At 42.1% G+C, this 15,866-nt stretch overlaps 1 protein-coding gene across 3 annotated transcripts in view; it reads left to right on the forward strand.

Annotated features, from left to right (window-relative positions):
- PIWIL2 (piwi-like RNA-mediated gene silencing 2) overlaps positions 1-15,866 on the forward strand; it is an 87,118-nt gene that overhangs the window by 13,273 nt on the left and 57,979 nt on the right. For all 3 annotated transcript variants that reach the window (XM_011939827.1, XM_011939829.1, XM_011939828.1), the window contains exons 8-10: positions 433-557; positions 1,735-1,815; positions 2,114-2,227. In XM_011939827.1, coding sequence (XP_011795217.1) covers positions 433-557; positions 1,735-1,815; positions 2,114-2,227 — 320 coding nt within the window. The remainder of the gene's footprint in view (positions 1-432; positions 558-1,734; positions 1,816-2,113; positions 2,228-15,866) is intronic.

Here is a 15,866-nt window from a genome sequence, read left to right on the forward strand (position 1 = left end):
CGAGACCATCCTGGCTAACACGGTGAAACCCCGTCTCTACTAAAAATACAAAAAATTAGCTAGGTGTGGTGGCTGTAGTCCCAGCTACTTGGGAGGCTGAGGCAGGAGAATGGCATGAAGCTTGCAGTGAGCAGAGGTCGTGCCACTGCACTCCAGCCTGGGTGACAGAGCGAGACATGGTCTCCAAAACAAAACAACAACAAAAAAAATTGCCAATGTAAACTTGGTTGGAATTCTCTTACCAAATCATTTTTCTGAACCATAGTCATCACGCTGTGCTTTTGCCAGTGTGGACAGCAAAGTGAGGGGAAAAGTAGAAAAATGTTTTAAGATATTTTAGTGTTCTTAAGAACACAGTTGAATTAGATTAGGACTTGGTCATTAATTCTTAGTTTTGTCATTTTGTTTTACCTGTGTGTATTTATTTGTTAGGTTCTTGAGTTAAAAAGTCAAAGGAAAACAGACAGTGCTGAAATCAGCATTAAGATTCAGATGACAAAGATCCTGGAGCCCTGCTCTGACCTGTGCATTCCCTTCTACAATGTTGTTTTCCGTCGGTAAGGAAACAGCTGAAGTTCTGTTGTCCTTTAACTTCAGTCTTGTATTTGCAATAATGTTTCTCAAGATGCTTGGATGGAAATATGTGACAGTGTATTCTAGATGGGTTTGGAAGCATTTAATGAATAAATGGATGGGATTGGGGCTTACTCAAAAATTATCTCACAAGTCGTAGACCAGATTTGAATATATGAAATTAGGTTTGGAGGTAGATGGATAGGAGAATGGGTTCCTCTGGGTGTGTTCAGGAACTTTGAAAGCAGCTGTTTATAGTGCATATTTAATGGTGACAGTAACAAGGGGGCTACTTAAAGAGGTTATGTGTAAAAATATTTGGTGGAAGGATTTTTTTTCAGTCTCTTGAATTTTTGGATTACAGGTAGCTTATAATTGTTTAACTTCTTTTGAAACATCCTGCTTTTCATACAGCCGCTATTCTTAAACTACCTCTTATTTAATGAAAGACAGAACCTAATTTCTTTTTTTTATTTTTATTTTGAGACAGAGTCTCGTTCTGTCGCCAGGCTGTGGTGCAGTGGTGTAATATTGGCTCACTGCAACCTCCGACTCCCTGGTTCAAGTGATTCTCCTGCCTCAGTCTCCTGAGTAGGTGGGATTACAGGGATGTAGCACCACGCCTGGCTAATTTTTATGTTTTTAATAGAGATGATGTTTCATTATGTTGGCCAGGAGGGTCTTGATCTCCTGACCTCGTGATTTGGGAGGCCTCAGCCTCCCAAAGTGCTGGGATTACAGGCATAAGCCACCGCATCCGGCCCACAGAACCTAATTTCTACCTAGTAAGCTGAACTGCCAGGAAAAAAACGTAACTCCCTTTGCCACACTGTTATTCACAAACTTAGCAATGGGCTCTCTTGCATTCTTCATAGTTAATGGTGAAAAGTAATGTACATCAAACCTGGGAAATCAACTCAGTGTTTGGTCAGCTAGTAAGTGGAAAAGACTGCTGTCATTTTGCTTTGCTTTTTCAGTCAAATGCTTTGGCAATTTTTGGTTTTCTTTTAGCAAGATTGTTCTCAATATAAAAGCTGTCTTCTACAAAGAGCACAAACATTTCTAACCATTCAGACTTCCAAAGGCAAATGTAGCTAAGAATAATGGAACATAATTTTATTACTCTTCTGTTAGAAAACTTATACTTGCTTTTAATTTCAGGGTAATGAAACTTTTAGATATGAAGCTTGTGGGGAGAAACTTTTATGACCCTACAAGTGCTATGGTACTACAGCAACACAGGTTGGTACTTTTTTCCCCTTCCTCACTATTCTGGAAAGAAATTTTCCATTACAACCATTGTATTTAGTACCATAATCTCAGCAGTAGTTTATGGTAGTGAATACAATTTATCAACTAAATCTCTTCCTTAGTTTGGTTTTTCAGTGAGTTTGCAATGATGTCAGTTAACTTAGTTTCCTGAGGCTTTCTCATTACTATTAGGAAAGGGCAGTATGACCTCAAAGTATTGTTCACATGGGGGCATGGAAGTATATGTGTTCTTTGAAAATCCTACAGTTAAGACCACCTCTCCCTCCAGATTGCAGATCTGGCCAGGCTACGCAGCTAGCATCCGAAGGACAGACGGAGGGCTCTTCCTGCTAGCTGATGTCTCCCATAAGGTCATTCGAAATGACTCTGTGCTGGATGTCATGTGAGTGAATAGTGGGATCTATCTTTCACTTGCTGATGATTTTCTGAAAAGTTCAGTAGCAGCTGGTAATAATACACATTAGACATTATTCTCTTTGTTTGTTTTTTCCACCAGAGACAGGGTCTTGTTTTGTCACCCTGGCTGGTATACAGTGGTTTGATCATAGCTCACTGTAACCCTGAACTCCTGGGTTCAAGTGATCCTACCACCTCAGCCTTCCGAGTAGTCAGGACTACAGGTGTGCTACCATGTCCAGCTAATTTTTAATTTTTTTTTTTTTTTGTAGAGACAGGGTCTTGCTATGTTTCCTAGGCTGGTCTTGAACTCCTGGCTTCAAGGGACCCTCCTACCTCAGCCTTTCAAAGTGTTGGGATTATAGGCGTGAGCCATGGCACCCAGCCCTGTTTAGATTTTTTGTTGTAGAATAACTGCACTGAATATATGTGCCCTTGTCCCTAGTCATACTGAGATAAGCATCTGAATAGACATCTGCTGTGCTTTGAGAAGGAGTTTTATTTAAATTTGTGGTTAGGAGAACTTGGTTTGATATATGCATGTGCTGAGTTTGCATATAATAATATACAATGTATGTGTTACTGTAGTAAATACAGATGTGTATAATTTTTTTTTAATTGAGACAGAGTCTCACTCTATCACCCAGGCTGGAGTACAGTGGTGCGATCTCGGCTCACTGCACCCTTTGCCTCTCGGGTTCAAGTGGTTCTCCTGCCTCAGCCTCCTGAGTAGCTGGAATTACAGGCCACCATGCCTGGCTAATTTTTTTTTTCTTTTTCTTTCTTTCTTTCTTTCTTTTTTTTTTTTTTTTGAAACAGTGTCTCTCTCTGTTGCTCAGGCAGGAGTGCAGTAGCACGATCTCATCTCACTGCAACCTCTGCCTCCTGGGTTGAAACAGTTCTCTTGCCTCAGCTTCCCGAAGAGCTGGGACTACAGGTGCATGCCGCCACGTCTGGCTAATTTTTTGTATTTTAGTAGGGACAGAGTTTCGCCATGTTTCCCAGACTGGTCTTGAACTCCTGAGCTCAGGCAGTCTGCCCACCTCAACCTCCCAAAGTGCTGAGATTACAGGTGTGAGCCACCGTGCCCAGCCAGATGTGTGTAATTTTTAGTGGCTGCATGAAATCTCGTCTTACACATAAGTCTCTGTACATCTGATTTTTTTTAGGCCACGTACTCAGAAGTAGAATTACTTAATGGAAGGGCTGAGCATTCTAAAGCCTTTTAATATATATCCAATATAATATGATAGTTAACTATATCTTGACAAATTATCCTGTAGAAGATTGTTTCAGTTTCTTTTCCCACTGGCTGTGTACAACCAGTGGGTGTTATGAGGCTTGTGTTTGCTCCTCTGACCATTTCATTCATTGCTTCAGTGTGTACTTACTCAGCTCCAGTTATGAACCAGAGTCTTAGGACCTATTAGATAGCAAAACAAAGAACCCTCCCCTCACAGAGCCTCTGTTGTCACCAGGGGAGATGAACAGTAAATAATAAATATTATAAATAAATTGTATAATGTATTCAAAGCGATAAGAGCCATGGAAAAAAGAAAAAGTAGAGCACACAGTTCGGGCAATCAGAAGTAGTGGGGAAGAGGGCAGAGAATTGCAGTTTTAAGTAGAGTGGTCAAGCTCATTTGAGCAAACACTTGGAAGAGGTAAGGGGTTTTCCAGGTGAATACATGGGAGAAGAAGCTTTTGGCAGGTGGACAGCTGAGGCACAGACCTTAAGACAGAAACAGGCCTGGTGCAGGCACATGCAGGGTGGCTAGAGCCAAGTGAGCAAGCAGAGTGGTGGAGGGGCAGAGCAGTTGGAGGAGCTGATTACACAGGGCTTTGTAGGGCTTTTGTGAGGGTTTTAACCTTCACTTTGAGTGAAATGCAGGACTTTCAGTGGCAAGACCCGAGTTGGATTGTAAAAGGATCCCTGTTGTTGCTGTGTGGAGAATAGACTTGGCAGACTGAGGTTAGAAGTGGGAACACCAGTCAGGAGGCTGTGGTAATCCGGTGGAGCCATGAGGATGGTAGCGATGGAGGTGGTAAGGAGTCATTTTCTGGACATCTGTATTTTGAAAGTAGCACTTAAGTGGATTTCCTGACTGCATGTGGGATAAGAGAAAGAGAAGCTGAAGATGTCTTGAACTTTTTTGTAATTATTCTGTCTCTCCTAAACTGTCAGCTCCTCTGGCAGAGGCCATGTCTTCTTTGCTCACCATGTACACTTAGACCTCATATAGGGCTTAGCACTGTCAAAAGACACAATTGTTGGCTTTTATTGGGAGTTCATGAACTGGGTAACACCTTGAGGGTTCTGATGAGCTGAGCGGCAGAGGTTGGCTTTATAGACAGAAAAGGGTGAGGGAATCAGAAACAGAGAACAAAAAGCACATTGGTCGTTTGTTATTTTCCTTGTAAAGGTTAAAGCAGAGGAGATATCTTCATCGTACTAAAACTGGCCTGTTTGGGGATTTGGCTATTATCTCTCTCTCCTGATTTCTCAGCAAGTCAGATAAAGATCTTAGTTTCTATTTGGTGGCATGGAACTTCAGCATGAGTAACCCCATTTTGGTTTGCTCTGTTGGGCCTAGTGCAGGAGCCCCATCCAAGCCAGTAGCCTCCTGTAAGTTTTATTTAATTGTATATAGTAAATATTCAAGAATGTTTATTAAATAAAAGTATGTGTCTTCAAATCCACTATTTCTTTTTTTGTGGTTTCTGCCTTTGCTTTTATATGTTTATTTTTCTTGCATGTACTTTCAGTGAATGCCTTTGCTTTTCTGCCTTGAAAGGTCTACTTGGCCAGAGATGGTCTGGTTCATGCCTATAATCCCAGCACTTTGGGAGGCCAAGGTGGGAGGATTGCTTGAGGCCAGGGGTTCAAGGCTGCAGTGTGCTATGATAGTATTACTGTACTCCAGCCTAGGCAAGTGACACCCTGTCTTCAAAAAAAATGGAACTAGTTATTTTTTTTTTTTTTCAATTTTTTTTTTTTTTTTTTTTTTTTGAGATGGAGTTTCGCTCCTGTCACCCAGGCTGGAGTACAGTGGCATTATCTTGGCTCACTGCAACCTCCACCTCACCTCCTGGGTTCAGGTGATTCTCCTGCGTCAGGCTTTCTGAGTAGCTGGGATTACAGGCACTTGCCCCCACACCTGGCTAATTTTTGCATTTTTAGTAGAGACAGGGTTTCGCCATGTTGGCCAGGCTGGTCTTGAACTCCTGACCTCAGGTGATCCACCTGCCTCAGCTTCCCAAAGTGCTGGGATTATAGGCATGAACCACCACACCAGGCCTATTTTCGATGTTTCAAACCCTGTGGATTTTTCTTGATAGGAAGTTGGGATTATGATGGTTGTCTCTGTACTGTTACACAGTTTATTGAAAAACATTCTTTTTCCCCACAGATTCAAATCACTACCTTGCATGCTAAAATACCTGGATTTATTTCTGAACTTTCAGTTTGATGTATTGGTCCAAACTAATGTGATTCTGTCTAAAATACTGTACTTTTTTTGGTTTTCGATATTTGTCAGAATTTTATTTTCAGAATTTTCATGGTGAATGTCACCCACATACTCTTTCATTTGATCCTTTGAATAATTTAGTGAAAATAAGAAAAAAGTCGTTTAGCATTTTGATGAGCATTGACTAGGGAGATTGTTCACTTAGTCTTCCTTTTGAAAAATATGGCGTATCTTTCGATTTATTGAAATTTATTTTGTTTTGGCCGGATGCGGTGGCTCACCTCTGTAATCCTGACATTTTGGGAGGCCGAGGCAGGTGGATCGCTTGAGGTCAGCAGTTCAAGACCATCCTGGCCAACATGGTGAAACTCTGTCTCTGTTAAAAATACAAAAATTAGCCAGGCAGGGTGGCACATGCCTCTAATTCCAGCTACTTGGGAGGCTGAGGCACGAGAATCACTTGAACCTGGGAACCCGGGAGGCAGAAGTTGCAGTGAACCAAGATGGTGCCACTGCACTCCAGCCTGGGTGACAGAGTGAGACTCTGTCTAAAAAAAGAGAAAAAAATCCAGGCACAGTGGCTCGTGCCTGTAATCCCGGCACTTTGGGAAGCCGAGGTGGGCAGATCACGAGGTCAGGAGATCAAGACCATCCTGGCTAACATGGTGAAACCCCATCTCTACTAAAAATACAAAAAATTAGACGGGCATGGTGGTGGGTGCCTGTATTCCCAGCTACTCGGGAGGATGAGGCAGGAGATTGGTGTGAACCCGGGAGGTGGGGCTTGCAGTGAGCCGAGATTGTGCCACTGCACTCCAGCCTGGACAATAGAGTGAGCGAGACTCTGTCTCAAAAAAAAAAAAAAGTTGGCATTTTGATGGTCATTGACAAGGGAGACTGTTCACTGAGTCCTCCTATTGAAAAATATGGCATGTCTTTCCATATTTATTGAAATTTATTTTGTTTTGGCCAGGCACAGTGGCTCATAATGCATATAATCCCAGGACTTTGGGAGGCCGAGGCAGGTGGTTCACTTGAGGTCAGGAGGTTGAGACCAGTCTGGCCAAACATGGTGAAATCCCATCTCTACTAAAAAAAAAAAAAAAAATTAGCTGGGCGTGGTGGCACAGGGCTGTAGTCCCAGCTACTCCGGAGGCTGAGGCAGGAGAATCGCTTGAACCTGGGAGATGGAGGCTGCAGTGAGCCGAGATTGTGCCAGTGCACTACAGCCTGGGCAACAGAGCAAGACTTTGGGGGAAAAAGAAAAGAAATTTATTTTTATTTTCTCCACGGTTATTTATCTTGGACTTTAAAAAGAAAAAGTCATTCCTTCCTTTCTTTCCTTCCTTTCCTTCTTTCCTTCTTTCTTCGAGACGAGGTCTCATTTCGTGGCCCAGACTGAAGTGCAGTGGCTATTCACAGACGTGGTCATAGCTCACTGCAGCCTTGAATTCTTAGGCTCAAGTGATCTTTCTGCCTCAGCTTCCCAAGTAACTGGGACTACAGGCTTGTGCCACTATGCTCAGCCTTTTTTTCCTAAGTACATAATTTTATATGTACTTACCACTAACTTAAGCTCAAATTCACACCCAATTGTGTAATCCCTTCACGGTACATTGAAACACTAGGTATTTTGTCAGTTTCATTCCCCTCCCGTCCAAATACTGTATTTTTGGGATGATCTAGATAACTTTAGATCTAGCTTTGAGAACCTCTTCTCCAAGATAGTGAGAAGGCCTGTGTCAGGTGTTACCCGGTTGTGTCAGACATGGACCCTGGCTCTCAGTGTAACTGCTCAGCCCCGAGAGCATGTCAGTGTCTGTCAGGGAGCTCTGTAGGCTGTCCTCCCTTGTCCCCTGCAGCTGTTACTGGCTTGGTGTTCTACCACCTTCGTTCCCTGTTCTTATGGATCACTGGAAACCACAGAAGAGCATTTATTTTCCTGGAAGTGAGAAGAGCTCGATGTTTCAAAATGTAGCAGCTTTTCTTTTCATCACCCAGGAATGGTTTGCATACTTCCAAAAGGTAGTGAGTCAGCTAAGGTTTACTAAATAAGGTTGCTTTATTATGTCACTGTTAGGTTGTCAATTCATTCAATGACCCATTCCTACTGAATTCAATACCTTCTTAGAAATGTCTGTTAGAACCTTATTGGCTTCAGTTAGGCTGGTTGCTCTCCAGGCTGGCTAGACCATCACTGTCTTGGGGTTCCTCTTCCCTTCTTATGGGGAATCTCCTGTATGTCAGATCTCATAACTGCTGCTTTCTTGATTTATTCCCTTGTTTTGGTGTAGCATATATACTCCAGTATTTTCAGAAGAAGAGTGCATTGGAGGAAATGATTTTGAGACCTTACATGTTTGAAAAATGTCTTTAGTTCACAAAGTAGTTGTCTAGTTTGACTGGGTGTATAACTCTAGGTTATAAATCTAGGTTGGAGATACTTTACCCTGAGAATTTTGAAGGCACTACTCCATTGTCCTTGCTTTTAGATTCACTGTTGAAAGATGTAAAGCCGTTTTAATTTCAGATTCCAGAATCTTTGTATGTCTCTCCTCACCCCATCCTACCCCTTTGGGAGCTTTGGGAGTTTTTCTTTACTGTTGTTATCTGAAATTGTATTTTTTCTTTATTCCCTCCTGCATCTCAGGATTCTGTATGGGATTATTTTCCCTTTGCCTGAAGAACTGCTTGTAATATGTCCTTTAGTGTGGACTCTGCTGGTGACAAATTCTTTTAATTTTTATCTAAAAATGTTTACCATCTTGCCTTTAACTTAAAATTCTGGGTTTGGCAGTTATTTTCTTTTCGCACTTTGTTTCGCACTTTGAGAAATTATCTGACTTACGTTCTTTCCTTTTTTTTTTTTTTATGGAATCTCACTTGATTACCCAGGTTGGAGTGCAGTGGCACGATCACAACTCACTGCACTGCAGCCTCAAACTCCTCGCTCAAGCAGTCCTCCCACCTCAGCCCCCCAAGTAGCTGGGACTACAGGGATGCACTACCACACCTGGCTAATGTTTTAATTTTTTCGTAGAGACAGGGTCTTGCTGTGTTGCCAAGGCTGGTCTCGAACTCCTGGCCTCAAGTGATTCTCCTACCTCAGCCTCCCAGAGTGCTAGTGTGAGGCACTGTGCCCAGCCTATTTTATTTTTATTTTTGTAGAGATGCAGTTTGACTATGTTGCCAAGGCTGACCTTGAAATCCTGGCATCAAATTATCATCCTCCTAACTCGGCCCCCTAAAGTGCTAGGATTACAGGTGTGAATTATTGCTCCTGGCCTTTGGTTTACATTGTTCCTGTTGACAAATCAGTCATTAGTGATACTGTTATCTTTTTAACTTTTTTTATTTTTGTCTTTGGCTTTTGAAGTTTTACGGTAATGCACCTAGTTGTGATTTCTGTTAAAAAAAATATTCATGGCACTTGTTAGAGAATGATAAGGCAGACTTTATTCAGAACCAGTGCAATAGGCACAAGGACCCCTGCAATGGGGATTTGCAGGGTGGGAGAGAGATTGGGCTCAACTCAGAATACAACAAGGAAAAGTGGAATTGATAGTCTAGGAGAAGGATCGGGGCCAGTGGATGAAAAATTACTGATAGGAACCATTTGGAGTCAGGGTTTCACCAAATTTTTACAGTTGGGTTGCTGGTCTAATGGGCCTCCAACCATAAGCTCTCAGGAATGGCCTGAATTGGTATGAAGCCTTATCTGGCTTTTTCTAGAGAGTACTCATCTTTATGTGGAGCAGAAAAGACAGTCCAGAACAAACAAAAATGCCTTATATGTATAGACAACAGCAAAAGCAAAGCAAGCGAATGAAAAACATAAGTGACTGGGCGCAGTGACTCGTGCCGGTAATCCCAGTCCCAGCACTTTGGGAGGCTGAGGAGGGTGGATAGGTTGAGCCCACGGGTTCAAAACCAGCCTGGGCAACATGGCAAAATCCTGTCTCTACAAAAAATACCACAATTAGCTGGGCATGGTGGCATGCATCTGTCATCCCAGCTACTCGGGAGGTTGAGGTGGGAGAATCACCTGAGCTGGAATGTCAAGGCTGCAGTGAGTGGTGAGCCATAGTTGCACCACTGTACTCCAGCCTAGGCAATGGAGTGAGACCCTATTTAAAAAAAAAGTTAATGGCAAAAATATTTTCAGATGATACACTTTCAAAAAAAAAAAAAAAAGGCTAATGACCTCACACAAAGATCTAGGTTTGATTATATCCTGGAGGCTGTACTTCTAAACCAAACAGTCTATTTTATGTAAGGAAGTAAGTCTAATTGGCTTATATAAAGACCGAAGGCTAATGACAAAGGCCTGTTTGATTATAAATATTGGGATAACAAAATAGATACAGCAACTAGAGCTTAATGAAACTAGTCACACCTCAGATGGTTGTTGGGATTGACTCACTTGACAGATCTGAAGAACAAAGAGTTAAGCACAAGGGCCCAGTAAGTGGGTTGTTGGTCTGAAAATCTCTGGAATGTTGCCTGGGAAGAGTTTTCAAAATTATCTTGTTGGACCTCCAGAATTGTCAGAGGATATAAGACCTCAGTTCTATCGGAAATAAAAAGAAAGCTGAATTTCTTGCTTACTGCAGTTAGAGACTATTGGTCTTCTATAGAATATTTGGGAAGAGTAGTTCAGGGATTGCAGACTTGCAGATGGACAAGTAGGTCAGCATCTTCTGAAGAAGGGTGGTTACTCAGGCGAGACTCTTGTGGATCGATTTGCCCTCAGAGGTATGCGTATTGGATTAAGTCATCCCTGGTTGGCTGGCTTACAGAAACAAGGGGATGACATTCATTAGTTGGCTTGCAAAAGTGTGTTTGCTGAAGTAAATTGATGTAGATTGATTCAACAGGCTTAAAACTCATTCTTATGGCTACTTGTTACTATGGTGACAGAGTAATCCATCTTTTCCAGTTTGTAGGAATTTTATTTTATTCCTAGGAGTATATGAATGTTTGTTTTCATCTAGTTTTATTGTTTAGTTTCTTAGATATTAATCTTAAATTCATAAAGAATTTTCTAAAATTGGCTAGCAGGCTAACCCATTTTTTTAATGATCTTTTTTCTTTTTTTCCTTTTTTTTTTTTTTTTAAACAGAATTTCGCTCTCGTTGCCCAGGCTGGTGTGCCGTGGCATGATCTTGGCTCACTACAATCTCCACCTCCTGGGTTCAAGTGGTTGTCCTGCCTCAGCCTCCCGAGTAGCTGGGATTACAGGCATGTGCCACCAAACCTGGCTAACTTTGTATTTTCAGTGGAGACAGGGTTTCTCCATGTTGGTCAGACTGGTCTTGAACTTCCGACCTCAGGTGATCCACCAACCTCGGCTTCCCAAAGTGCTAGGATTACAGGCATGAGCCACTGTGCCCAGTCAGTGATCTTTTTTCTTACAAATTTGAAATACCACCTTATTCTACACTTAGTATTAATCTGTTTGAGTCTATTTCCGGATCTTTTATTCTGTTCCATTAATTTCTTTCTTTTTTCAGATGTGTAAAGGTACAGTTGGCATCCATAAAAAACTCACACACAGTTAAAGTATACAGGTTGATGAGTTTTGATATATGTATATATAGTTGATATATTTCACCTGTGAAACATTGCAGTGAAGAAAATGGACATAGCCATTGCCCCAAAATGTACTCAGGTCTCTCTGAAGCCTTTTCTGGCTTCTGTTCCTCCTCTGCACCCCATGGGCAGCAAATGCTGGTCAGCTTTCTGTCACTAGAGATTATTCTGCATTTTCTAGAATTTTATATAAATGGAATCACTATGTTCTTGTGCTTTTTTGTTTTTCTTTTATAATCTTTTTTTTTTTTTTGAGACAGAATCTCTTCCTGTCACCCATGCTGGAGTGCAGTGGTCCAATCTCGGCTCACTGCAGCCTCCACCTCCCGTGTTCAGGCGATTCTCCTGCATAGCTTGGATTACAGGTGCCTGCCACCACGCCCAGCTATATACTTTTTTTTTTTTTGCTAGAGATGGGGCCTCACTATGTTGCCCAGGCTGGTCTCGAACTCCTGGGCCCAAGCAGTTCTCCTACCTAGGCTCAGCCTCCCAAAGTGCTGGGATTATAGGCGTAAGAGGGGGCAAGGAAGAAGACCCACCTGACAGCCCACCCACCCACCTGCCTGTCTGCTATTGTTTTTCAGTTGGCTTCTTTCACTCAGCGTTATTTTGAAAGCATTCACATTGTTGTATGTTGTAAATGTTCATTCCTTTTAATTGCTGGGTAGTGTTTCATTTTGTGGCTCTACCACAGTTTATTCACCCATTGTTTCCAGGTTCTTTCCAGCTGTTGGCTGTTACAAATAAAGCTGCTATAAATATTAGTGTACAAGTCTTTGTGTGGACATACACTTTCATTTCTCTTAGTTAGTAGATACCTGGGAGCGGAGGGGCGAGTCATATGGTAGCTGTGTGTTTAATTTTACAAGAAACTCTTTCCCAAAGTGTCTGTACCATTTTGCATTCCCACTAGCAGTGCCTGAGAATTCAGGTTGTTCCACATTCTCACCAATACTTGGTTTAGTCAGTCTTAATTTTAGAAATTTTAACCAGTGTACAGTGGTATCCAATTGTGGTTTTGACTTACATTTTCCTAGTGAATAATGATATGTAGAGCATCTTTTCCTGTGTGTACTTCTCATCATTTGTCTGCTTTGGTGAAGTATCTGTTCGTATCTTTTGCCTGTTTTTGAATATTTGGGTTGTTTTTACTGAGTTGTGCAATAATTCATTACATATAAGAAGTACAAATCCTTTGTCAGCTGAATGATATGCATGTATCACATGATTTGCACATATTTTCTATTTAGTAGCTTGTCTTTGCATTTTTCTTAAAAATGACTTTTTTTTTTTTGAGACAGAGTCTTGCTCTGTTGACTGGAGTGCAGTGTGTAATCACAGCTCCCTGCAGCCTTGGCCTCCAGGGCTCAAGCAATCCTCCCACGTCACCCTCCTGAGTAGCTGTGACTGCAGGCATGCACCACCATGCCCAGCTAATTAAAACAATTTTTTTTTTTTGTAGAGATGGAGTTTCACCACATTGCCCAGGCTGTTCTTGAACTCCTGGGCTCAAGTGATCCTCCTAAAGTGCTGGGATTATAGTTGTGAACCATCACACCTGGCCAGTGGTCCCTTTTATTTATTTTTTTATTCTTTTATTATTTATTATTATTATTATTTTTTGAGACGGTCTCACTCTTTCACCCAGGCTGGAGTGCAGTGGCGCCATCTCAGCGCACTGTAGCCTCTGCCTCCTGGGTTTAAGCGATTCTTATGCCTTGGCCTCCCGAGTAGCTGGGACTACAGGCATACACCACCACACCTGGCTGTTCTGTACATTTAGTAGAGATGGGGTTTCACCATGTTGCCCAGGCTTGTCTCAAACTCCTGAGCTCAAGTGATCCACCTGCCTCAGCCTCCTAAAGTGCTGGAATTACAGATGTGAGCCACCATGCCTGGCCCAGTGGTCCCTTTTAAAGACTAGACATTTTAAATTCTGATGAAGTCTAATTTATACTTTTTCTTTCGTAGGTTTTGGTTTTGGTGTCATATCCAAGAAATCATTGCCTAACTCGAGATCGCAAAGATTTTCTGGTTTTTTTTTAGGTTTATAGTTTCGACTCATATTTAGATCTGCAGTCCATTTTGAGATAACTTTTACAGGTGATGTCACGTAACAGTCTGAGTTTCTTTCGTTATATATTTAATTATCACAACACGATTTCTTGAAAAGATTGTCCTTCCCTACTGGTTTACCTTGACACCTTTGTCAGTTATTCTTTGATCATAAATGTGTAGGTTCTGTGTTTCATTCTCATGTAATTTAAGGCACAAATGTCCCTCTGAGCACTGCATTAGCTGCAGCCCCTGATTTTTTGATTGTCTGATTTTTCATTTTCCTTCAGTTCAAGATATTTTCTCATTTCTCTTGTGCTTTCTTTCATCTGTGGGTTGTTTAGAGTGTATTATAATTTTCAAATATTTGGAGATTTCTTATTTTTTTTCTGTTTAATGCATTTTGTCAGGTCTGTATTGTTTATTTTTCTGATTTTTTTTTTTTTTTTTGAGACAGTGTCTCGCTCTGTCACCAGGCTGGAATGCAGTGGCACGATCTTGGCTCACTGCAATCAGCGCCTCCCGGGTTCAAGTGATTCTCCTGTCTCAGCCTCCTGAGTAGCTGGGACTACAGGCGTGCACCACCATGCCCAGCTTATTTTTGTATTTTTAGTAGAGACTGGGTTTCATCATGTTGGCCAAGATGGTCTCGATCTCTTGACATCGTGATCCGCCCACCTCAGCCTCCCAAAATGCTGGGGTTACAGGTGTGAGCCACTGCAGTCAGCTTATTTTTCTTTTCTTTTCTTTTTTTTTTTTTTGTTGAGACGGAGTCTCGCTCTGTTGCCCAGGCTGGAGTGCAGTGGCGGGATCTCAGCTCACTGCAAGCTCCGCCTCCCGGGTTTACGCCATTCTCCTGCCTCAGCCTCCCGAGTAGCTGGGACTACAGGCGCCCGCCACCTCGCCCGACTAGTTTTTGTTTTTGTATTTTTTAGTAGAGACGGGGTTTCACCGTGTTAGCCAGGATGGTCTTGATCTCCTGACCTCGTGATCCGCCCGTCTCGGCCTCCCAAAGTGCTGGGATTACAGGCTTGAGCCACCGTGCCCGGCCTCTTTTTCTTTTTTTTTTTTTTTAAAACTGACCTATCCATATTTAGACTAAGAGTCTGTTATCCCTGTGGCGTGCAGCTGCTGATGTCTTTACTCAGTTTTTCCTTACTGTCATATTTTAACCTGGCTTCCTAGCGATCACTCATTTGTCTGTAGAGCTTAGTCATTCGGGTAATGACTTGGAGAGCGATTATACTCAAACTCCATGACCACATAAGGCTTCCGTCTCTGCTAATGGATCCGTATGTAGATTGAAGAGTGCATTCAAAATTAAAGGTAGTTCTCCCATTTTTTTGGCTTTTAACTCTCAGCTGAGATTTCTTGGCTCTCTTGTAAACATAGATGGTTTCCCAGTCAGCCAAGGATGTGTGGCCTTTCTATGGTTTTCTGATTGCCAGGATTTAGCCCTTAAATTTCTGGTTGATCCACTGCTCACCCCAACTTAGACTACAAATCTAGGCTAACAGAACTTTGCTTTTCTCCATTGCCACTTGTAGGTGGCTTGCCATGGGTTCCCATCCCTACCCCCCAGATTAAGTTTTCTCAATCTCAAAAGGTTGCACACTTTTTGGTTCTATTTATAGCAGTCTCAAAATGACAAAGCTGGAGAATAGGCTGGTAGTTAACCAGATCTAGGGAAGGAGGGGGAGTGTGAATATAAAGGGCAGCAGGAAATAGTCCTTTGGTGGTGACATGCAACAGTTTGGTATCTCATTGTGGTAACATATAAATGAGAGAAAACTGTATATACATACAAACACACCAGTGTATGTAAATAACAATGAAAATGGAGTAAGATCTGTAGCCTAGTTATTGATATTATAGCAGTGGCAGTTTTGTACATGAGACTCTACGTCCAGATTTTGCAACTTTCTATGATTTGATGAGTATTTCAAAGTATGAAACTTTTAAAAATCAATTTTAATTAATTTAGGGACAGGGCCTTTGTCACCCAGGATGGAGTGCAGTGATGCTGTCATAGTTCACTGTAGCCTCAAGTGAGTTCAAGCTATCTTCCCACCTCACTCAGTCTCTGGAGTATCTGGGATTACAAGGTATGCCACCACACCTGGCTAATTTTTTAATTTTTTTAGAGATAGGGGTCTCGCCATGTTGCCCAGGCTGATCTCAATATCCTGGGCTCAAGCAATTCTCCCACCTTAGCCTCTCAAATAGCTGGGACTATAGCTGTGAGCCATCATGCCTGGTAGGCCTATATTCTCTATTCCCTGCAATTCAGGTCCTCTTAAGCTTTTTCCTCCCCTCCCCCGCCAAAGAAATAAGGTCTCACTGTATTGCCCAGGCTGGTCTCCAACTTCTGGGTTCAAGCAGTCCTCCTGCCTCTGCCTCCTGAAATGCTGGGATTACAAGTGTGAGCCACTGCATCTGGCCAAGAGTTTCATGTTTTAACACAACTGGAGCCTTCTGGTGCTATATAGCTATGATTAGATTCCTCAA

This window comes from Colobus angolensis, unplaced genomic scaffold (assembly GCF_000951035.1).
Source record: "Colobus angolensis palliatus isolate OR3802 unplaced genomic scaffold, Cang.pa_1.0 Scaffold184, whole genome shotgun sequence".
NCBI classification, from domain to species: Eukaryota; Metazoa; Chordata; class Mammalia; order Primates; family Cercopithecidae; genus Colobus; species Colobus angolensis.